This window comes from Ochotona princeps, chromosome 17, assembly GCF_030435755.1.
Source record: "Ochotona princeps isolate mOchPri1 chromosome 17, mOchPri1.hap1, whole genome shotgun sequence".
Taxonomy (NCBI): Eukaryota; Metazoa; Chordata; class Mammalia; order Lagomorpha; family Ochotonidae; genus Ochotona; species Ochotona princeps.
Genome location: NC_080848.1, coordinates 26,242,942 through 26,266,893, shown reverse-complemented (window position 1 = coordinate 26,266,893; position 23,952 = coordinate 26,242,942). Strand labels below are relative to the sequence as shown.

Below are 23,952 nucleotides of genomic sequence, written 5' to 3'. Positions count from 1 at the left end.
CCTACTACATGTGAGGCACTATACTAGGCTTAGGGGATGTGAAACCACAAGAGACTTCATCTCTGCCCAGGGACCTTTATAGTAAAGGGATAGGCCACACTGTTTGTAGCATGGTAGAGTTTTGGGGGTGCAAGAGTGGCCGTGTGTGAAGGCAATGTGAAGGCAGCCAGGAAAGAAGAGGTGGTGGGTGGGAGTGGGTCGGGGGGAAATCTCCTTTGCAGAGGGTGAGACACATTTGATGTCTGGGAGAAGGGCTGCACTTGGTTCCAGAAGCACAGGATATGGCATAGCGCATTGGGGAGAGGAGGAAGAGGAGGGGCCTGTAGGCTAACCAGGGAAATAGAACCTCAATAAGAATGAAATGGCAGGCAGGTTTTTAACTTAGCTGATAGAAAAATAGGAGTCATACGAATGTACAAGGTGGAAAGGCTGGGTTGTCTTAATCCAGCATGTGGCCTGGCATCAGCCCCACTGCCCACAACAGTGCCCTCCTGCTCTGCCATGCTACTGTAACAGAAATTGGGGTGGGAGAGAAATGAGGGTGGGTTAGGCAGAAGGCGAGATAAGCACATGGCACCCTTCACACAATGGTCTTGGGTAACATACTCCACCATCTGTTAGGTCATAAATCGTGCCTGTCAAGGAAAGCAAGTCAAACCACCCATCTACTCCCACCCTCAGCCCTACCACTCTCCCCAGGTTGTGCGATCTGGTCGTTCCTCTCTCTACAAGTAACTTCCTTTCAAGAAAAGGGGCATCAGATGCCAAAGTCATCATAAGCAATTCTCTGTGCTTTTGAATAAATAGTTCGGCCCTCAAAATACAACAGGTCATAATGCTAAACCCAGGGAGATCATGGAAGCTGAAAAGGATACCAGATTTGGATATTTGGGAGATGAGAAAATAGAAAGCTAAGGAACTTGAGAAATCCAATTCTGTCATGTGCTTACTACTTTACTAAGTCCTTACCAAAATATCTGAGCTCCATAAACTCCAGCTTTTTGACTCACAAACTGCGTTAAAAGAGCTAACACACGAAACATGCATGGTACAGGCTTGGCATGACAGACACCTAGTGAATAACTCTTCCCCTCTTCCCAGCCACCTGCCCTACCCTAGCAATGACTTTACCTCTGCCTTCTGTCTGTGACTGGGGATCAAACCATCCCTGCTTGCCTCACAGACCACATAAGAGGAGAAGCACTGAGCAGAAGCACAAAGCACACTCTGCACATGCAATGACTAATTCTGATCACTTCCACTGAGCTTGGAGTTCTGTGGACACCGCCCCAAGTCAGGCCACCTTCAGCAAACAGTTCTTGGCAACCATGGCAATCTGAGGGCTAAAGATGCTTCAGGAAAACAAAGGCCATCTCCACGCAAGGCTGCATCTCTTTCTGCTGTAAACTTGGCAGAGCCTCACCCTCAGAAGAATAATAGATGGCCACACATTACCAAGGCCATTCTGTAAGAGAGATAAAGCTGTGCCCATGTCCCAAAGGTAATATTTCTCTGCTACACCAATATCCTAATCCGTCCGTGCTCTCTGCGTGCCAAGAACATATTTCTATAAATCCTCACATAAAAGAAAACTTTATTTTCCAGTGGGACAAACAAGGGAAAAAAGGCAACAACAGCCATAGCAAAAAAAAAAAAAAAAAAAAAAAACAAAAATCACCAATCACAGAGACCTCTGCCTGCCAGGAACTTAAATAAGTGCAGTGTTACAGATGTTTTATAGCTACAATGTCTGTTCTATTTAAAACACTTGCTCTGGTCCAACCACACAATGAAAAAGAGAATAGGGAAAGACACATCCCTCTATACACTCAACCTGGCTAACTGGTCTGGCCTGGCTGTTTATTGAGGCAAACAGGCGGCAGGGGACCCGTAGCTATTGGCCAGAACATGGCAGGCTCATTCTGTAGCCGACTCTGGAGGGCCATCAACTCACACACAGCCTGGCCAGTGGCATACGGTTCTCTCCATGGGGCACTTCTGCCTGAAAGACCTGGGGGTTCCACAGGGAAATTGCCCCACACCTGACAGGAGCAGAATGAAATCTAGCACCCTTTTCCTGAGAGGGGATAAAAACTTGCCTGGTTAAGCCTCATTTGTACAGCAGCACTCATACACTCCCTCTATGAGTGTTTGTTGAATGTCTGCTAGGTACTAGGGACAGACAGGGCAAGGAACTCAGACTCCAATCAGCTGCAGGCAGGAGGCCCCCTATCTGTCCAGAAAGGAAGCTTAATAGTGGTGCGGGAGGTGTATGGTTTCTTTCAGTATGGAAGTTCAGAATCTGTGTTTTGTTTATCCCTATATTCTTGGCTGCTAAAAGAAGTCCTTGCACACAATAGGAATTTAATAAGTATCAGTTGAGGAGCCAGCATGGTGGTAGAGTGAGCAAACTGGCTGTCTGGGGCACCAGCATACCACATGGGTGCTTATTAGAATCCTGCTGATCTACTTATAATTCAGTTACCTGCTAAGAACCTGGGAAAAGCAGTGGAAAATGGTCCCAGTATTTGGGTCCTTGCCACCCATAAGGGAGACACAGATGAAGCTGCTGGCTTCAGCTTGGTCCAGCCCTGACTGTTAACAGCCTTCTGGAGATTGAAAAGTGAAGGTCTCTCTCTCTCGCTCGCTCGCTCGCTCACTTTTCCTCTAACTCTGTGACTTTCAAGTAGAAATAAATAAATATCAGTGGAGCCCATGAGGACGTGTGATGGCTCCAGGTTCCTGGTAACCTGCCTGTCCCCTCTCGTTCCCCCGGGGAATTCCAAGCACTGCAGGTGGCTAAGCTGGATGAGATCTCCTGGAGCAGTAGGAAAATGTTGTTCCTGAGAAGAACAGCTCCAAAGTTCTCAACAGCCACACAGGACACACATAGAGGGCCACCCTCGGCAGGCTCCGTTCATCCGAATCACACAATTCCCTCCCTATTCTTGGACACACACACACAGCAGGCAATTAGAGAGGAGCATCTTGATGCACAGAAAGGACACTTGGTGGCTCTTTACAACAGATTAAGGGGTCAAGTGCAATAGGGGTGAGCCTCAAAGCACTGGTGATCAGAGACTTGGTGGCAGCTTCCCTGAGGAATTCTATTCAATGTCAGCCCAGTCTTGGCTAGAGCCTGGATCCCAGACTACACATTTAGTTCTATGGCCTGGGAGATCTCCCAGAGGCCTGACAAAGACAGGGAAATACAAAAGAGACAGCATAAGATGCAGTGAACTCTGTCAACAGAATTGGGGAAGGCTTCAAGAAAAAGTACCTGACTGAGGTTTTGAAAGATGAATAAGAGTTTTCCAGAAACTCAGAAGAAAGAAGAGGCTGATGGGGGGCAAGGATGGAGCCAAGGTTTCTACATCACAATCAGGACCATCACCAAGCAGACTGGACATCATGCTGATGGCCCTGGGTAGCAGTCACTGATTTTAACCATCACACTGGAATAACAAGACCAGCTTTGTGCCTCGGGTAAGTCATTCTGCACAAAAGGATCTGGGGGGTAGAAAGTCAGAGCCTTTAAGGATAGTCAGAAGCTTATCCTAACAGTTCAAGATGAGGGGACCCTGAAACAAACAAGCACCTTTTGCATATGAAAGGAGGAAGAGATTTAAGAGAGTAGGAGACAAAATGGTCAGACTCAGAAATGAGGAAGGGAAAGGATTCTTGAAGGAACTAGGTGGCAGAGCTGACAGCAGCATCACCAGCTGGGGTGGGGACAGCAGAACCAGGTGTGCAGAGGACAGGCATGTGTTCATTCTGGAGGTTTCATTGCAGTATCCATAGGACAATGAGCCAGGAGCTTTTTCCATGTCTCCCACGTGAGTGCAGGAGCCCAAGGCTTTGGGCCATCCTCCACTGTTTTCCCAGGCCGCAAGCAGGGAGCTGGATGGAAAGCAGAGCAGCTGGGACGTGAAGCAGTGCTCACATGGGATCCTAGCTCTTGCAGGAGAATTAGCCAACTGAGTCACCATTCCGGGCCCTGAAGCCACCATGCTGTCAGGAAGCCCAGCCACATGCAGGAGCTACACGCTTCGTATCATCTCAGGCAGGCGCCAGATGCACGAGTGAACAAACTTTCAGGAGATTCCAGCCCCTTGCACTCCAGGCATTCTGATTTCAAATCTTCCCAGCTGAGGTCCCAGGCATGGGAAAACAGACACCAGCCATCCCTACCATTCTCCATCCAAACTCCTAGCCCACAGCTCCCATGAGCATAATAAAGTGGTTGCTTGGAGCTGCTGAATCTGGAGGTAATTAGTTATAGAGCAACAGTAACTGTAGCACAGAAGCTAGGGCATTCTAAATAGAAGGGACTGGCCAACAGCATCCAGCAGCAAAGAGATGCTTATAAGCGGAGGACTCAGCTACTAACTTGACTGGATCCCAGTCTCAACCACCACTTGTCAGCCCGGTCTCTGTAATCGCTGAGCCTGTGTTCTACTTGCAGTTCATCAGCAAACTCAAGGCTGTCTCCTGAACCTCTCTGCCAACAAACACTGGAGGTACCAAGCCCTCCAGAGAACCAGCAGCCTCTGTCAGTCATGAGTGGACAACTCATCTCTGGTACTTGGAGAGCTACGCATAATTACAGCAATTGCCACAAGGCCTAACGGCTGTACTTGCAACACTCAACTCTACAATGTTTAAATAAGTTTAAAAAGCAAGAAGGGTGGAGAATTTACTACTTTGTGAGCCTTTGGCAAATGCTTTTCTTCTCATCCTAGAAAAAAAAATCAGGTTTCTTGGGGTGGGAATTTGTTGGAGTAGGTAAGATACCACTTTGCACACCTCTATCCCATGGAGGACTGCCTGGGTCCGAGTCCCAGCTCTGCTTGTGATTCCAGTTTCCTGGTAAGGCTCACCCTGGGAGGGGCAGCAGCCAATGGCTCAGTCAGTTGAGTCCTTGCCACCCGCGTGGGAGGGCTGGATGGAGTTCTGTCTCTCAGCTCCAGCCTGGCCCAGTTCAGACTATTGCAGGCATTTGCAGAAAGAAATGCCAAATGGAAGATCTCCTATACATGCCTGTCTCTGTTTCTCTGCTTTACAAATATGTAAAAACACAAAGTCTTAAAACTCAGGATGCATCTCATACCAATGATCATGTACAGCGGCGTCAACAGCTCAGGTCCACTCACATCCTGTCCAGCCATCAGTCTCCAGGTCTCCACATTTCCTGAGAATTAAAGTATTCTCTCCCTACTCAACAAATCCTGTCTTCCCCTTTCAAAAACCTGCCTAGCCTATTCCCACTCCTGACAAGTCCTGACTGTCCCAAATCCAATGTTGATCCAGCTCAAAGGAGTGAGCTGTAATATAGGGCCCGGGTCTCTTGGGACCCAGCAGTGTACTTATTTTGCAAAGAGAGAGAGACTCTGAAACAAACAGAAGGTAGTAGTAAAGCTACCCCAGGAGAGACCTGCCTGACCTCATCCACTGTCTTTTCTAAATCACATCACCAAGGCATCCGATTCTCTTAATCAGCACAATTGCTGAGAAGCAGAATGAACCCCTGTGGGATGGGAAGAAGCAATAAACTAGGTCCACTGTATGGGGGAGAGGGAAGAGAAATATTCTGACCAGGGAGAAAGGATATTTGCAGAGACACAGAAAACCATCAGTGGCATCTTCCAGGCTCGCATTACGAGCTTCATCTCTCTGCTCTTCTTCTTGCCTCCCCGTGCCCAGTCACGCAGCTCTCACCAACACACACATGGCAGCTCCAGGCCTGCATTCAAGCTGCCTCTCTCCCAAGAACACACTGCTCTGTCTTCTCCTATCACAGTTCTCCAAAGCCTCAACCTCAGTCACAAGTCTTTGCTCACAGTTCCTCTCCCTTAGACCTTCTACTGCCTTGTCACCTTCCAACACACTCTTTAACTTACTCAGTGTATTCACCACCTTTCACCTCCCCCCACAAGCTTAGTGAGACCAGGAATGCTGTCTGGTTCACAGGCATACACCCACTCCCTTGGCCATAAATGACATATAATAAATATTTGCTGAAAGCATGAACATTCTAGAGCATCCCCTAGCCCGCTTCAGTCATCATCAATGACTCCTTTCTCTACAGCCTCAGAGGACATGAGCCATTTCTGAATAGTGATTTGTCCAGCTTCCTATTTGCTCATTAGGTTTGAGGTCCTTGAAGGAAGAAGGAAGAAGGAATAAGGAAGGAGCAAGACCATGTCTTATTCCTCTCTCTTTTCCCCCAAAGCATTGACAGTGTTCAAGTATATAACCTCTACATTTCAAATTTAAGCTGCACAGAAAATAGGCACAGAACACACAAGCTGACTTTATTAACTCTACACCTAACTGATTCCTGCTTCATTTCACAGCACCTATCACGCTGGCTTACGGGCAGAGCACCATGCAAAGATTGGAAGATAAGCAAGAATCATATTTCCAATGACCAAGATGTCAGGCCCCAGCCTGTGTGGCTACCAAAGAGACTTAAAGTAGTTGGGAGTTATACACCAATAATAGCTCACTTCTCCCAGCCACAATTCCAAATGCTCAGGCCAAATTCAAGCCACATGTCTTGGAACAAGCACTGTCTTCATCACACAACATCCCGTTGGACAGCAGTGACACAGATAGTCTTTGCCCGCAATGTGTAACCCACTACAGAGGCACAAGGGACAGGAACAAGAGGGAGCAGAAGCAAGAATTTATTAGCTGGTCATTACAGACCCAGCAGAGTCACGGGTGCTCAGAGGAGAGTTGCCACCTGGGGGAGAAAAGAAACAAGCAGAAGTGGCTTCAAGGGAGAGAGGAAACCCCCCCTCGCCCGAGGGGCTCAGGGTTGGTTGTGAGGTCATGTGAGCTGAGCTGGAAGACCTGCAGGAGGCCAGCATCTCGTAGGTCAGGTGTACATGCACTGGAGAGGATGCAGAGACGACAGAAAGCCCTTATAACAACTAGGGGTGAGTCCCACTGGGCAACATTGCCGGAGGAAAGAGAGCAGGAGTAGCAGGCAAAGACCAGGCAACTTGGCTACTCTCGGAGTGGGCAGGTGCGCAAACTCAGAGCACAAGAGGTACCAAGATGCAGGCCTGCCTTCCAAGACAGCAAAATCCACATTCACATGGGGTTGAGACAGTGGGAAAGTTCAAAGGCCAACACATTTCACCCAATAAAAGCCTGAGCTCCCTCACTCTTCTGATTGGATCAGAATTCAGTCAGAGCTCCACAGCCTGGGTTCCATCTCTGGGCTCTGCAGCTTGCCCCAATCACACTCTGTCAGGAGACCAGAAAAATGGGGTTCTTCCAAGATCCTACCCTGCTTCTAGTAGCCAAAATCAAAATCTGGCTGGCTACACTTCAGAAGCCATGACTCTGACACAAGAAGGGAACGTACACTTGGCCTTCTATTGGACAGTCCCACCCAGCGATTTGTGGGTGGTTACAGATGCATTTTATGCACTCTCTGGGTGCTCAGCCTGCAGCTATGGCAGATACACAGAATGGGAGCTTAAATAGGTTTTAAATAGGCTTACCATGCAGGGTGTAACGTAGTTCATGCTACTATGGGCAGCTCCAGCAAGCCAACGAGGCATCTCAGCAAACAGCTAATAATATAAGAGTGAGAAGTGGGGGACTCAGCCAAAGTCAACCTGGCATTTCCCAGGGCTCAGCCACCTCCTGCCCACCCCTGCCACAGGCATCTTCGTGACAACTTGCTTTTGTCTCCAATTAGTCTAATTTCAGAGCCTAATACATTGGGCCTCTATTTGAGAGCCTTTTATCTGAGGTGCACATACTTTGCAGCAAAGAGAAAGAGAGAGAAGAAAAGAAAGGATGTCTACAGCAGTCAGGCCCAAAGATGAAGAGGATTGGACAGGGGCTGCATTCAACACAAAGAAAATTCGGGAAGCTGCTGACAATCACAGCCTGGCTGGAGCTGGACATGTGGTGGGGTAGCGTGCGTGCAGAGGGGTAGGGCCATGCCAGGGGCCACACTCTTCTCCCTGCAATGTATAGCACCTGCTTATCAGCAACCTGCAGGACACAGCAAGGCCTGGGCCTTCAGCAGGACTGGACTGTGGCAAGAGGTAAAAAGGAGGGAGAAGTCATCCAAGAAGGAACTTCCTGACAGGCTGACAGCTGACATTCTCAACTGAACACAGGATGTGCCAAGAAATTATCAGGCCTGGCTTTTCTCTCTCTGATAGATGGCAAAGCAGAAGAAAAAAGAAGAAGAAGGAGGAGAAATAGGAGAAGTTAAGAAAGAAAACAAAAAAAAACAACCACAGCCACACATGTCTCATAAATCACAGTTTTTATTGACTGCCTTGCCACATAATAGCAACAGTCAAATTGAATAAAGACACCCTTCAGTAAAGCGCCCAGGAGAGTCCACTGCTCCCCAAGCCCAAGGCCAGTGGGTGAACAAGTGGCACTCAGAGCCGCAGAAGGGTTTAAGGAAAGCCAGAGCAGCAGAGGCTGGTGATGGTTTTGCCACATTGCTTCCAAAACACAAGACCCCAGGGCAGAGCCACACAAGACAACAACAAACAGCCCAGGGGAGGGTTAGGGCCTAGTGCCCAGACAGGCTAGGGTGGCACGCCTGATGAGGGCAACAGGAATAAAAATCACTGTTTCCTAGGAGTCTGCAGGACACCTCCAAGGCGGGAGGGCAATACAGACTGGGCAGCCATGGCTGACCCCATCTGAGCATCACCAAACACGGAGTGCCCGGCCACTTACGACAGGTCGCATTCTGGACCCTTGAGAGTGTGGAAGAAAGCAGCTCCCTCCGCTAGAGGTTGCTCCATTACAGAACCTTCTTGTCAAATGACCCACTCTCAGAGCCTGACACACTAACGCCCCTAAACCTTGTAAGCCACATGAGAAACCAAGGGTACGGTCGTCCCTCAGCATCTACAGGGGATCGATTCTGGAGCTCATTTCAGACTCCAAAGTAGGAGGACACTTGACTGCCAGAAAGTGGCATTGTGTTTGCACACCCTCCCACATATTTCATCATCTAGGTGTTGCTTAGAAAACTTAACAACATGAATACTCCTGTACACAGTTGTTACTCTGAATTGCTTGGGGACAACTGACACATCCGACCCAGTCCACAGTGGTTGAATTCATGGATGTGGAATTACAGATTCAGTAAGAAAGTCTCAAAAGCCCCAATCTCTTGGTGGGACTGAGTGACAGGATAGCTGACTTCAGTTCCATCCTCTTCCCACTCCCACTGATTTCAAAGAAATCAGCTGCCTTTTGTAAAGTAATGAAGGGGAAACTGTATTTGTGGGTCAGGAGCATATTTACAGCCAAATGCATATGAAGCACTTGTGGGAAAGGTGACTATGCTCACAGGGCAAGTCACTGACCAGACGGACAGGCACAGCACACAGAACTACACACAGCATGCCCTCTACAGACACTGTTGCACCAAACTATTCAAGAGCCTCGCCCAGCTGTCCACAGCCCCAGAGTGCCGAGCCTTTCCCCTACATGGAATGCCGACTGAGTGGCCAGCCACACTGATGCCTCAAGAATGAACTGCAGGCCCTGATTCAAGTCCCAGTTAAAGATCAGCAGATTGACAGCTGAGGTCAGCCTTGATCTACTCCCTCCACAATAAATTAAAAGCAGTTTTGAGGACCCCTAGCATGGAACCACTGCTCCACTTCCCATCCAGCTCCCTGTCAATGGCCTGAGAAAGCAGCAGAAGATGCCCCAGGTGCTCAGGCTCCTGTGCCATGTGGGAGTCCCAGAAGTTCTGGTTTCAGCTTGGCCCTCCCCCAGCCATGACAGCTATTTCAAAGTAAATCAAAAGGTGAAAGATATTTCTCTCTGTCTGTCCCTCTTTGTAAGTCTAAAAGACTGCCTATTATATAAATACATTTTTAAAAAATTGTAAGCAGTTCTGGAGCAAAATGATGTCCAGAATAGTCACATCCCTCCCATCCTACACTGTCTGTGGTTCCTTATTCACGGGCAGGCCTCAGCAGCATGAAGGCAAAACTTGATGAGACGCCACACTTTCCCAAGAGATGAAGACAAGGATTGGGAAATAATGTTTAGTCCATCAGCTGGCCAAGGGTTAGGAAGAAACAATGGATCTCAGAATGTTTCCTTCTGCTGCCTGACGCCAGAATTAAAAAGCACAACCTGGCAGAGTAGCTAGAACGCTGGTTAAGACAACCTCACTCCTCATCACAACTCCTGGGAACCCAGCTCTGTTCCAATTCCAGCTACCTGCCAAGGCATACCCTGGGAGACAGCAGGTGATGCTGAAGCAGCTAGATTCCCTCCAAACATGTGACAGACAGGGACTGAGTTTCTGGCTTCCGGGTTTGGCCTGGACCAGCCCTGGCTATTGCAGACATTTGGAAAATAAACTAGCAATGGAAGATTTCTTTGTTTCTGATTCTAAAATGAATGAATACATAAATATTTAACAACAATGACAACCTTAAAACCAGAGCATCCGTGAAGTCACCCCACAGAAGTTTCTTCAACACTGCAACACAGTATCTTGAACAGAAGTCATGAAGTCAGTGCCAATTCCTGACCCATCACATTGCCCTTGGTACAGGGGGACCTGAGTGCTGATGGGCGGAGAAAGTGGCATTTGCAGGGCAATGGCTATGTGTCACATTGTAACCTATGACCTGGGTAGGAACTGGATCAACAATAAATCCTCACTGAGAACCAAGTCTAAGCGTACATGGCAGGGAACTGGATCGAGAGTAGGATTAGGTCCCAGTACTGCTGCCTGCTGACACGTCTCATGAGCCTTAATTTCCTCATCTATGAAAAGGGACAGTAGCACTGGGGTATTGCTGGCAAGCATCAGACCCAGCTGTATGTGAATGTGCTTTACAAACCTGAAAAGACATTCCTTCTCAGTTGCCAAGTGACTCACCCATCCACTTGCTCCAGCATGTAGTTTCCTATCTCAGACATCCTATAACAGGCCCCAGGGGAAACCAGAGAACAGGGACTCTAATCCTGTATTGGCGTCAATAGCTGATCACGAAAAGAGAGAGAAATTGCTCAGAAAGATAAGGAAACTCACATATCATCTAATTAAAGCAAGCAGGCAAGCACAAGTTCAAAGGCAGGACAGGCTGACTCAGCCCACTGCTGCTGGGCAGCCAGAGCCGGAAACAGTGAAAGGGGTTGGTGTGCCCTTGATGGAGGGAAACAGGCATCCTCCAGCTATAAGGCCATAGGCAAAAAAAGAATGAGAGCAAGGAAGCCACCCAGGTGTCTAGGCACCTCCCATCTGTACCTCACTGTCCCAGCAGGAGACTGCATCTCAGGCGGCCCAGTGTGGCCTCTGTGCCTTTACTCTGGAAGGCCTTAAAAAGACCACCTGGAGTCATTACTGAATTCTTAAATAGGAGGATCTACAGGTGACACCTTCACCTCCACCCCACTCCTGTTGCTCTATTCCAAGAAGCCTGCCTAGCTGAATAGCCCCACTTCGCATCACACAAAACCCCATCCTCCCTGGCCATCACCTGGCACTGCTCCTGTATCTTCACACCACTTCCTAACCCTCAGCAACTGCTTCCTAGCAGGGCACCATGGCACGGAACAGAAACCCGAACTCTCTGGTAGTCATTTTGTTATGATCCCTCTACCCTGCTCTTTGTTCTGTCCTTTGAAGAGAAGGTGCGACTTGGCCACCAGCAGGAAGATCAGCTGACCTACTCACCCGGCCTAGGGCTGCACAGGCTGGTGACCACCTGCTGCTGGAGATGGAAGTCTGCTGATCACTGCACTTCGTGCCATTCCTCTATGACCTCCCCCTACAAAGACACACACACACTCACACACACACACACACACACATACCCTTTCTTCTTCTCCCAAAAGCCTTACTTTAGCTGAATCATGCTGGATGCTCCTGAATCAGTTTCACAGTTTGGTGAAGATACTACCTTAAACCAGCCAAATCTAAAAGTGGAGCTGTGTAAATACTAGGCACTCAGCTGCCACACCAGAAAGCGGGTAGTGACTAGGAATGCCAAGTACAATACTCGATCTGAACAGGTAATTTCAGGAAAGCCTTGAGATTGTTCCCAAGATGCTGGAGATGCAGCATTATCTGTCAGACAATGTGTACATGACTTGGGTCCTGTGTGCCCTCTTGCCTAATGCACATCACAAATGGCCAAGATTAGAACCTTGTTCAATGTTAGACTGCTTTAAATGTGAGACGCAGAGAGACAGAAAGAGGGCCATCATCTAGTGGTTCAAAGCATCCCCACACGCACCCTGCTACCAAATACCCATAGCAGCTTTGGGTGAGGGCAGCCTGGAGCCAGGGGCTGGGAACTCAGTGCAGGTCTTTCACAGAGTAAAGGTAGCAGGAACCCAGTTACCTGAGTCTTCACCACTGTCTCCTAGAGCCTGCTTAGCAGGAATGAAGCTGAATTTTGAACCCAGGCATCCTGATGTGAGACATGGATGCCACTCTCAACTGACATCTAGACCCACCACCAAATCTTGAAATTTTGAGAAGGGAACATAGAGCTCTTCAACAGGAAGGAAACAGTTCAGGTAAAGGGTCAGATTTCACAAATATGAAGACACAAGTTCTTCAACTGACTGCACAGGAAACAAACCCCTAGGCTGGATCTGGACCCTAACTGAATGTCAGTCAGGTTAATTACTAAATGACCACATACCACTCGTGCCTCCAGTTGCAAAAACTCAGTTTGAACTGGCGCTTCCTAAAACAGTGCAAAACAGCGTTTCTACCCTAGGATCACAGGATCCAGCAAACAGCTTCTCTCCTGGGCTGCCTTCTGTGTTTTGTAGTATCTCTCGGTTTTGTTTTTGTTTGTTTTATTATTTCTCCACTAGTCTACCTTAAGTAGCCATTAACCTAAAGCTCAAACACATTTCTTATCCTTTGATATGTTCACTAAGTTGCTGAAGTCCAACATGCCTCCCCATGGCATTTCCTGCCACGTTGGATCTGGGAAAGGAAGGATTGAAGAGGCAGCTGGTATGGTCTGTGCTGCTGTTTCCTGGGAGCAGAAGTCTGGGGTTTGGTCACTCTGCAGCAGTGTCTTCCGGCTCCACTGACTGCTCACTGAGACTGTTTTGCAGGAGGAGATGGTAGCAAGGCCATGAGCAGTCCAGTCCTGAATTGGGCAGTTGTGGTGGCTCCTTTCCAAGGTGGAGGGGGCTCTCAGAAGATGCAGACCTGCTACAAGGCTCCCTGTGGCTCTCCCCCTGGCTTCTGCAAGCAACTGGACGCCCTCGAACAAATTCCATTCGGCTTCAACTACACAGGAGTGGGTTCCGCTCTCTGCACCTGAAACCAGACCTAAACACAGCCTTTGTTCTTGTTTTTAAAAATAGATCACTATCTTCATTTAAAAAGAAACAGACGTAAACCAGAACCTGAAATTTCAGTCTTGTTTTGCCTGGCTGTTTGACCCCGGTGAGCCACCTACTCATGCTTATTGGGCCCCACGTTATCTCATCTGGGATGCTGAGAAGATGAAGCTATAAGCTCTCCAAGGGCCCAGACACACCCATTCCCAGGTGATTTGAAATCCAGATGCCCTCTACTTTTATAAAACTTTGAATTTATTACTTCAACTAATTAATCAATACAATCAATGCCTCTCATGGCTTTCAAATCATGCTCTGCAATGCAGCAGGTCTCTAGACCAAGGAACTCCAGGCCTCCCTTTGGCTGTGCATTTCTTCTGAAAAATGGGACCCACTGGGGTAAGGGTAGGTGAGCTGGGGTGACTAATGCTCCCTCATTAGCTTCTTCTAGAAAGAACATGCAGACATGGTTTCTGTGCTGTTTGTAAAAAAAAAAAACAAAAAAACAAAAAAACTGCCCATTCTTTGTAACATAGAATAAATAAAATATAAGCAGTTTCTTTTTTAAATTTCTGTTGACCTGCATATTATACTTTTTGGCTCAAAAAGGAAGTATTTCAACACTGATACATAATGACCATGATCTTCTCCATGTTGTGAGACTAAAAATCATTCCTTTTTTTCTGTATACGTATATTTATCTTTACCTCCCTTGAAATACAGAGTGAAGGGGAGACACACACATAAACAGACACACTATTCTTCCATCAACTGGTTCCCCGAAGTCATAATGGCTTGAGTTTGGCTTGGCTAAAACCAGCACTTGGGAACTCCATTCAGGTCTCCCATGTGGGTGGCAGAAGTCCAAGTACTACAGCCATGATCCAGTTCCTCCCAGGACACATTAGCAGGGGGCCTAATGGAAAGCAGGGGTGTATGGACTGGAACCTGTACAGAATGTGGGCTTCCCAAAAGTGGCAGTGTTCCATCCTGTGCCACAATGCGCACATGCCCAGGGCTCCTTTGAATGCTCCTGTGTCCTGACAGGCACGAGGCTGCCACACTCTTTCACCCGATGGGTGAGAACACAGCAGAGTTCTTTCCTGCGCTCCCCCTCTCCATGTGTGCGGTAGTTTCTTGGCATGGTAACACTGGAGTTGCTGATTCAGAAGAAAACTATTTCCATGCCCAAACGTGGGTAAATGTTAACCAACTAAGATACGCAGGTGCTTAGGTCAGTGTGTCAAAGATAAGCAGAGAAGCAAACAGCAAGCCCTAAAGAGAGAGCTTACAAAACTAGAGTGAGGAGGGTCCACTTACAATAGCTTTCATTCACACTGAACCAAAAAACATCAGCTTTTGAAAGATCAAGCCTTATTCTTTTACATAAAAATGTTCACCATAAACACACACCCTTTTTATAAACACTAATTATTTTTTTCAACACATTAATGTCCCACTTTTCATGAGTATATAAAGTAGTACCCTTATGCCTAGCAGGAAAAAATAAAGTCAAGGATATATTCCAAGATTTATGTAAATACACATGCAAGACTATTTTTTAAATCCTCACAAAATTCCAGATGATATGCCTTACAAGTTTATGCAGTGTGGGTGTACATACATACACATGCATATCTGTTAAAATATCCATAGTGTTTTTTTTAATGATTTATTTATTTTTATTGGAAAGCCGGATATACAGAGAGGAGGAGAGACAGAGAGGAAGATCTTCCATCCGATGATGCATTCCTCAAGTGAGCCACAACGGCCGGTGCTGCACCGATCCGAAGCTGGGAACCAGGAGCTTCTTCCAGGTCTCCCACGTGGGTGCAGGGACCCAAAGCTTTGGGCCATCCTCGACTGCTTTCCCAGGCCACAAGCAGGGAGCTGGATGGGAAGTGGAGCTGCCGGGATTAGAACCGGCGCCCATATGGGATACCGGCATGTTCAAGGAGAGGACTTTAGCCGCTAGGCCACGCCGCTGGGCCCCAATATCCGTAGTTTTAAATCCCAAATCCCACTTCTAGGTACATGTTGTAAGGAGGCAATCAGATATGGTAAGGAACCAGGTACAAGCATATTCTATAGTGTTATAATAATTATGAATCTTTAGCAAGCGTACTATTCAGAGATGGGCTTTGGTCAAATAAAACAATCATAAGTTAAAATACCACACAGACAATAAGAACATGTATAGACAATAAGAATTATGCCATAAAAATAATAACATTAAGAATATATTAGCAAATAATGCATGTGTGTGTGTGTGTGTGTGTGTGTGTGAAGATGGGCAAATTTTTTTTGCCTTTTTTGTCATCAAAAAATAACAAGGGAAAAATGCACCCAAACTGTGAATGATGGCTACCTCTAAATTATACATAATGAGATCAGGGCGATCCTTTTACCTAATTCCGGTGGTTTTCCAAAAATTTCCCAAAAGTTTGTAACTGGAGGAGTAGGGCAGAAGCAGTAATCAATGCTCTAAATAAACAGCTGGACAAATCTCCTTTCTGCACATGTCCAAGTTGGAGTCAAAAGCATCTTATCACAGACCCAATCTCGTAACGTTACCCCATCAACTGAACAAACAGTAACACTTGTATGTTTATGGCTGGGGTAGCATTTTCTGTCTTTTAATTAATTAATTGGAGACACCAGTATTTAAAATGTGACTATTTTATGGCACAGAAATATACATTTATCTCCTTTTTGAAAGCTCATTCAGTAAATTAGCAAGTAAACAGCAACACACAGGAAAGTGACTGGGCCCATCCGTGTGTTGTACATAAAATGGTCCTGTCTGACTTCTTAGGTCTCTCCAGAGAAGCAAATATGATTGTCTTATATAGAACTATAGAATAACTGAAATGCTATAGAAAGCCCAGCGAAATCCTGCTGTTATCATTGAAGGACTGGCTGTTTCACGACTTCAGCATACTGCTTCTCTCTGTGAAGTTATTCACCTTCAGGCACCATGCAAAGCTCTCTGTGGCTGTGGCATTTAACATCCCTCTGGGCAAAGGGTCTATAATGCATGACCTGTGAGCCTAGATAGCTCACAGAGAGCAAGTGGGTACAGCCAGTGCTGGAGGGGCCTTATCTCATTACCAAAACAGCTCTAGCATGATCTCTACTCTAAACCTAACAAAAACAACCGGGGCCAACTAGCAGTGACTGAATGACCTGCTTGCTCTCAGGATAGAGGACACCTACCCTAAGACCTTGGTCTCTTGGAGCCACAAGAAACAAAAGCTGGGAACAACACTGACCCCAGGATCGTGGTTTCTTGGAGCAAAAAGAAGCATCAAAGAGCCATTGAGGCACCAGGTGGGTGAAACAGCAGCCTCAGCTCAAACCCTGGAAGCCTTCCCGTCCCACCCGAATTCCGTGCTATTGCAAAACAAAACGACATTTCTTTCCTTTGGAAAGATATATGTTATCCACCCCCGAATGACTCAAATTGTCCTTCTCCCCTCCAATCTCCAAATTTGTGAGGTTCTGACTAAATGACATTTTTTGATTAAAAATGCAAACAGCAGCAATGACAGCAAGACCTTGGTGCCAAGGCAGGCCTGAGCAGGAAAGGGCGTACAAACTCCCCTCGTGCTAACTGCCAACTTTCACAGCTAACCAGACCGTAGGCTGGAAATTAACTCACTCGGTTAATAATTCAAACGCAGGGGCTGGGCAAGTTTTAACATTTTGATGCTGGTTTACAATTAACTCAGCAACAGTGTTTTAAAGTGCTCGAATTTTAATTAGTCAATTGATTTACCAGCCTGGTTAACAATACCCTATTCTTACTCCTTTTATTCTGTCTTGTATTCTTGTTAAGTTACTCTGGCTCTTTCTTTCTCCAAAGCATCTGAGACCAGGGCCCTCTCCCTCCCCAGAGACATGGGATAGAGTGTCAAGAACAGAAGTCTGAACACCGGAATTCGATGTGACCTGGGGCAAATTAAGATGACTTCCCTTCACCTGTTCCTCCAACAGTCAAAACGATGAGAGCACACACTTAGAGAAAAGGTGCAAGCAGCAGAGGCCGATGCAAAACCCTCAGATCTGCACCCGATATGGAGGTGGGCAGCGCTCCTTTTTCCCTTTCTTTGGTGGTTCCAGAGCCATCTAGTTGCTTAACACTGAAGTTATCTTACTTTGCAAAGCCAAGAGCAGCTGGGAAGGCACCACCTGGCAACTCAGGGTGGAAGATGGGAAGGCATTATTCATCAACAGTGAGACACCTTTCCCCACAGATGTGCTTGTGTCCACTAAACAGAGCCTTGCCAACCAGCCTCCTTCCTGGGGGATCCTAGTGGCTCACAGAATCAACAGTCTTCTGAAGGCCTCATAACTCAGTGGCAAGAGGCTGCTCAGAATCCAGGGTCCCTGAACTGCACCTCCTGTTAATGCTGCATCCTCATCCATTTCCTGGCTGCATGTTAGTGGTTGGAATGAGGAAGAAATGGCAGGTGTCCAGTGACACCTGCTATGATGCTGACCCAGACAACGGGGTGCTTTGATCTTGCTTTGCTGCAGGGACAACTATGATATCTCTCACAACAACAAACTAGAAATTCATTCCCACCACCAGAAGCAAAGACTGCTACCAATCTACCAGCAGAACAAAAACAGACCTCTAAAAGCAGCTTTACCAGAGTCTTCAGAAGTTTCATCCCATGGCTCTGGGAAGGATTGGACCTGGAAAGCCCTGGGAGGGAAAATCCAGGATGAGGAGTGTATGAAACTGCTGTTTTCCCACACAGGCTGGAGAAGAATGGACACAATGAAATATTGTACATGCCAGCTCCTTCCTGCATGCTTTCTGCAATGCTTTCCCCTTCCTTGTCCCTCTGGTAAACTTGGATCCATCCTTCAAAACCTAGGTAAGAAAATAATTCCTGTTTTCATTTTCTAATTTAACGGCAGAGAGAGATAGAGGCAGAGAAGGAAAGAGATTGTTTTTCCATTTACCGATTCACTCCTCAAATGGCCACCAGAGCCAGGACTAAGCCAGGCTAAAACCAGAAACCTGGAACTAAATCCAGGTCTCCCACTAGGGTATCTAGTACCCAAGAATTTGAGAGCCATCACCTGCTATCTTTCAGGGTATAGATTAGCAGAAAGCTTGAGCTAGAAGCAGAACTGGGCCCAGGCACTCCCACATGGCAGGTGTGCATTCCAAGCAGCATCTTAAGCACTGCACTAAATGCCCACTCTTAGAAAACAACTCCTCTTGGAAATCCACCCAGACTCACCTACCATCACCAGATACCTGCTTCTAGGGCTGTGTTACCTCAGCACCCAGCATACAACTCCAGCTTCCCACTCATTGGCCAATATTCTAATTGTATGATTCCAAACTTCTTGGTGTCACAACGTCATTATACTCTTAAAAAGCAAGAACCAGGGCAAAAGTTGTGTTTCTGTGGCTTGAACTGCCACTTGGGATGTCTGCATCCCATACTGAAGTGCCTGGAATCCCAGCCTCACTTTCAATCGAGATTCCTGCTAATGTGCCTGGGAGGCAGCAGATGATGGCCCAAGCACCTGGGTTTCTGCTATGCCCACAGGAGATCTAGATGGAGTTTCTGGTTCTTGCCTTTGGCCTGGCCAAGCCCTAACTATTTCGAGCATTTGGGAGTGAACCAGAAAATGGGAGAGTTCTCTCCCCATCTTTCAAAATAAACAAATCTTTAAAAAAAATGCAAGCACTAGGTGTGTAGCTCCTACGTGACAGAAGCCTGAGGTGGCACTAAGGAAAGGGGCTGTGGGGGCCCAGCGGATCAGGCCAGGCCTTGGAAGCGAAAGCCCTTGTGAGGCTCAAGACTCCTTCCACTCCCTTGTCCAAGCCCACCTCATGGCTCAGTTCTCAAAAATGTTCCCAGGGCCAGCAAGCTGATCCTCGACCTGCAAGCACCAGGATCCAATACGGGCACCAGTTCCTGTCCTGGCTGCTCCACTTCCCATTCTTATGCTTATGGCCTGGGAAAGCAATAGAGGATGGGCCAAAGCCTTGGGACCCTGCATCCACATGGCAGACCCAGAAGAAGCTCCTGGTTCCTGGCTCCTGGCTTCAGTTCAGCTCAGCTCCCAGCCACTGTAGCTGTTTAAGTAGTGAATCAGCAGATGGAAGATCTTTGTCTCTTCTCTCTGTAACTCTCCCTTTCCAATGAAAATAAATAAATCGCACTTCCTCCCCCCCCAAAGAAGCCCCCAAGACTGTCTGCACGTTCTGCCTTCCTTGCCTAGCCACTCTACTTCCACTAGCCAACAGTGGCTCACTTCTCTCCTAATACAACTTAAATACATTAAAAACATTTTTTTTTAAAATCATAGAGCAGAAAAATGCATCTTGTACCCAGGGCATGAAGCCACTGCTCCTGGCCTGGCTTTGCCTAGAGAACAAATGGTCCTTTCTAACGAAACTCCAAAAGGCCTCCAAAGTCCCTACACCTGGGTGTGCCTTTCCGAGTCTGATTTGGACATCACTATTTGAATACACAGGGAAAACGAGCCAATAGCTCAGAGGCTCCAAAGCAAACGCAAACTGACAGACACAGGCCTGACGGCTGCCAAGTCTGATTGACTAGTTGGATATATTTAGATGTGGGGGAGGACACATTCACTGTGCCTCCAGACTCAAGAACACTGTGTTGGTAACGACACACTAGCAAACACACAGCCGACAGCCATTCAACGACATCATCTGGCATCACAGGCACAGGATCCTTGCCTCCATCAACTACGCAGAATCGCAAAAACCGCCCACACCATTGCCACCTCCCCACAAAAGTAATTAGCAAGGGTGCCACCATGGCATTCCCCACGATTCTTCCTCTGATATAAATAAATGTAACTGCCTCCCCCCCGCCCCCCTCTCCCCATTCCTCTCACCTCTTCCCTCTGCTTTCCTGTTGAAGGACAGAGCACCCTGCACAGGCAAGGCCAAGGTTACTCAGTAAAACTGGGGCCCACTTTTGCAAAAACCCCATTTAAAATGTGGCCCTTCCCACCATGAACTACCACACAGGTACAAATAAAAGTCAAGGGCCTTTTTCTCTCTCTTCTTTCCATCAAGAATGAGAACACTAAGTGGTTCACACACATCATCCCTTCAGGGGAGGTAAGAGGGGGAAGCAAAGCCAGGCTGGAGAGACAGACAGATCCCAGCACAGAAACCAACCCTGCCAGAGGTGACAGACTCGGGGCAACTGGATTTACCAAGATGCTCAGCTTTAGTATGCCCAACAGAAAAGTCAGCAGGATATCACTCTTTTTTGGGAGAATCCATTCATTGATTATTTAAACAAACACTAAACTCCACTGAGTCCCAGGTACTGTAGAAGGTGTTGAGATTCACCCAGAAATAAAATACAGTTGGACAAGATAGATCGTTTGGAGCTAGGAACAGTACCAGGGCACAGTAAAAGTTCAACCACTGCAACACTCAGTATGTATGCAATGCCAGCCTCTCTCCTTTAGGATCCTCTAGCACACCCAGGCTGGGAGGACACGACCCCTTCCAAGGGGCTCATCCCACCCTTCCATACTGAACTCTGCTAAGATAGGAATACTTGCTCCCAGATTCATGCAGGAAATTGGTCCTCAGTCTCATGGGAGTGAGCAGTCCCATGAGGGTAGAAACAAGCCAAGCACTGTGTTCAGAGATGGGGCCTGTGGGAGGTGCACAGCTTGGATTCAGTTGTTAGGGAGAGCTCACTGGAGACAGTCTTGTGGTTTCATTAGGAGAGCCCACAGAGGTCCAGACACATCCTTCCCTGACATGATGCAGCCATTGGGGTCCCTCCCTGAAGCCTGCATCACTGTTTAGACTCTGATAGTCCAGAACTGGGGGCTAAATCAGACCTCTTTCCCTTCAAAGCAACCTTCCTGAGGTGTTTCATTCTAGTAACAAAAGTCTGTCTCACACACCCACACTCATCCTGTGTTCCTCAGATGTTCTGAGGGACAAGAGGTATCCCATGTGCTTTGCTCTCCTGGCCCCTTCCACTTGTCTCTAGAGCATGTGTCACAGGTTGTGCGCTGCAACATCTACCTGTGCGATCAGGGTAGGGTCTGTCGCCAGCACCTCTGGGTAGGAACCCTGTGAACAGCCATAGCTTTCTCCTTCACTGTTTCAATTCCTCTCAACACCCAGAAAAACAGGAATAACTACCCAATGCACCATTTGTTAATGGGAGGAAATGAATGAATGGCATTACCATGTAAAGAGAGCAGCCCTGGTGGGCTTAGCAGCTCCACCTCCAGAAACCCAATTCTACCAAATTCACTCCAAAGCCTGCCACATAAAGCCACAATACCTCTATTTTCCCATCTGAGAAACAAAGTCCTAACAAATATTTAAGACCTTTGTCTACCTTAAAAAAAAAAATCTCAACACATTTTTCTGAACATGGCTGGATCAGCAAATATTTTATGAAATGAAAGTTAGTTTGGGACTGTTAACAGACGGGAAGCGTCACAAGGTCTAAAAAACAGTGGGCTTTTGTTTTATTGTGTGTGTGTGTGTGTTTTAGAATAAATAAGTTGAGACTTCTGTCTGGGACAAAACTTGTGCCATGGAGGATAAAAGCCAGTAATACTAAAAAGGAAGAAGAAAAAAATGAATAAACAAACAACGGCGGCATCTCTGAGCAACCTATCCAGGGCTAGAAGAACAGAAAGGTTACCCAGATTCAAAGAAACTCTATTGTACCTATTTCTAGGACTAGTCTCCAGAACAGATGGAGATTTTGGGCTCTCAGGGACAAGCACCAGGGGCCCTGCAACCACACCTGAGGACCCAGCCCTGTTCTTCCAAGGTGCTGTCTGGCAGGATCAGGTGTCTTCATCTCACAGAGGTGACCGAGCAGGAATGGGGCACGAGGGAATCATGAAGACCATGGCTGGTGTATGGGTGGAAAATGGGCTACTGTGCAAACCCATTAGAGAAGCAGAACCTTAATTTATCAATTAGACGCCATCTGTGGATTGTGTTCCTTGAAATAATTGTTGAATCTGACAATGCACCACAGCCTTACAAAGTTTCTGCCATCCTTGATGCCGTTTAATTAAATTTCTGCACTTAACTTTGATTGCACTGAAAGCACTGATGCCTTCCCCAGATTGAGTTCCTTGGCCACCTGCTGTGTTGGAGCCAAGCGTGTTTCCAGAGCAAAGAAAAAAAAAATATGTATTTTCGTTTCTCTTAAGCCTTCAGACTTCACCCAAAGGGAATCAAGGTTTCTATTGCATTGGAGGATTGGGGTCTCCAATACCAACCAGCCCCTGTTCCCGACAAGGCCTTTCTGTCTGCTATTGTGTCTCACCAAGCAAGTTAGGGCCCAAATGCTGAGAAGTGACTAAAAATAGGACACAGTAATTATCACATAAAGCAAACAAGAACACAGGTTGCAGGCAGGAGCTGCTGCTGTTTCCAAAATCCCCACGTAGGCAGCAAGCATAGGTCAGCACACGGAAGAGATCTACACCAAGAGAGGCCTGGATTCCCCATGAACTGGCCCGACCACAGCTGGCTGGGGTTGCAGGGCCATACATGCTAAGGAGATGTGCAGGGCAGTTTCTGGCCTCCTAGTTTTGACAGAATGACTCTCACCCACATAGGGCTTCCCATCAGCCTTCATTTATAAGTTTCTGCATCCTAAACCACCAACCCCTTTCCCGTCTCTATGGATGTGACAACCCTAGAGACCTCACACATCATGTCTCTACAAGACTCATTCATGCTGCAACATGCACCACAACTTCCTTCCTTTTTCAGCCTGAGTAATATTACATGAGATGCACACACCACATTCTGTTTATCCATTCGTCGGCTAGTGGGAATTAAAGTGGCTTCCACCTTTTCACTATTGTGAACTTAGCTACAGTGCATAATAGCAATCAAGCAGCAGTTCAAGCTCTTGCCTTCAATTCTTTCATGTACATGAACAGAAGTGGAGTTACAGGATCATACAGCAACACTTCATCACTTCATGTCTTTTTTTATTGCTCCCCCCTCCCCAAAACTGCTAATACCATTGATGGCTATACCATTTGACAATCCCATCAGCAACAGAGTTCCGCCAGCTTGCACTTCTACAAGGCAACTTTACAACTGTAACTCAGGCACTTGGCTGAACACTGCATATTCTACAAGTGGTATTACATTAAAACTAACACTTCAGTATAATTTTTTTTAAGTAAGAAATATCCAATACATACTGTTTTTTGATTGTTTGCTTTTTTGGCTGTATCCCATGTGTTTTGATGGTTTTTATTTCCGTTTGGTTCATTTTTCTCTAGTCGAATTCATCACGGGCTCATGAATTATACGATGGCATCATTTTTCCCGAGACTTCTGTGTTCCCTTTTTGTCACTCATGTGCTGGTCCTGAGTGGCACGTTTTTTGTTTGTTTTTTTTTTTTTTCATGGTACTATAATTTGTTGTTGATGTTGTTGTTGTAGCTGTTCTAACTCATACCAGTTGCTGACCTTATTTCATGGCTTCTCACTTATGGTAATGCATAGTGATGGAGTACTGGGGTCTATCATATACAGACATGGGGGTATAATGGAACATGCATCCCTGCATCCAGACGAAAGACGTA

General features: G+C 46.9%; 1 protein-coding gene across 14 annotated transcripts in view; it reads right to left on the bottom strand.

Moving 5' to 3' along the window:
- The window catches only part of MSI2 (musashi RNA binding protein 2), a 364,778-nt gene that overhangs the window by 240,500 nt on the left and 100,326 nt on the right, over window positions 1–23,952 (bottom strand). For 9 of the 14 annotated variants that reach the window (XM_058676320.1, XM_058676326.1, XM_058676321.1 and 6 more), the window contains one exon: window positions 7,518–7,589. The exons of the other annotated variants lie outside the window; for them this stretch is intronic. In XM_058676320.1, the coding sequence (XP_058532303.1) occupies window positions 7,518–7,589 (72 nt within the window). The remainder of the gene's footprint in view (window positions 1–7,517; window positions 7,590–23,952) is intronic. 14 annotated transcript variants of the gene reach the window in all.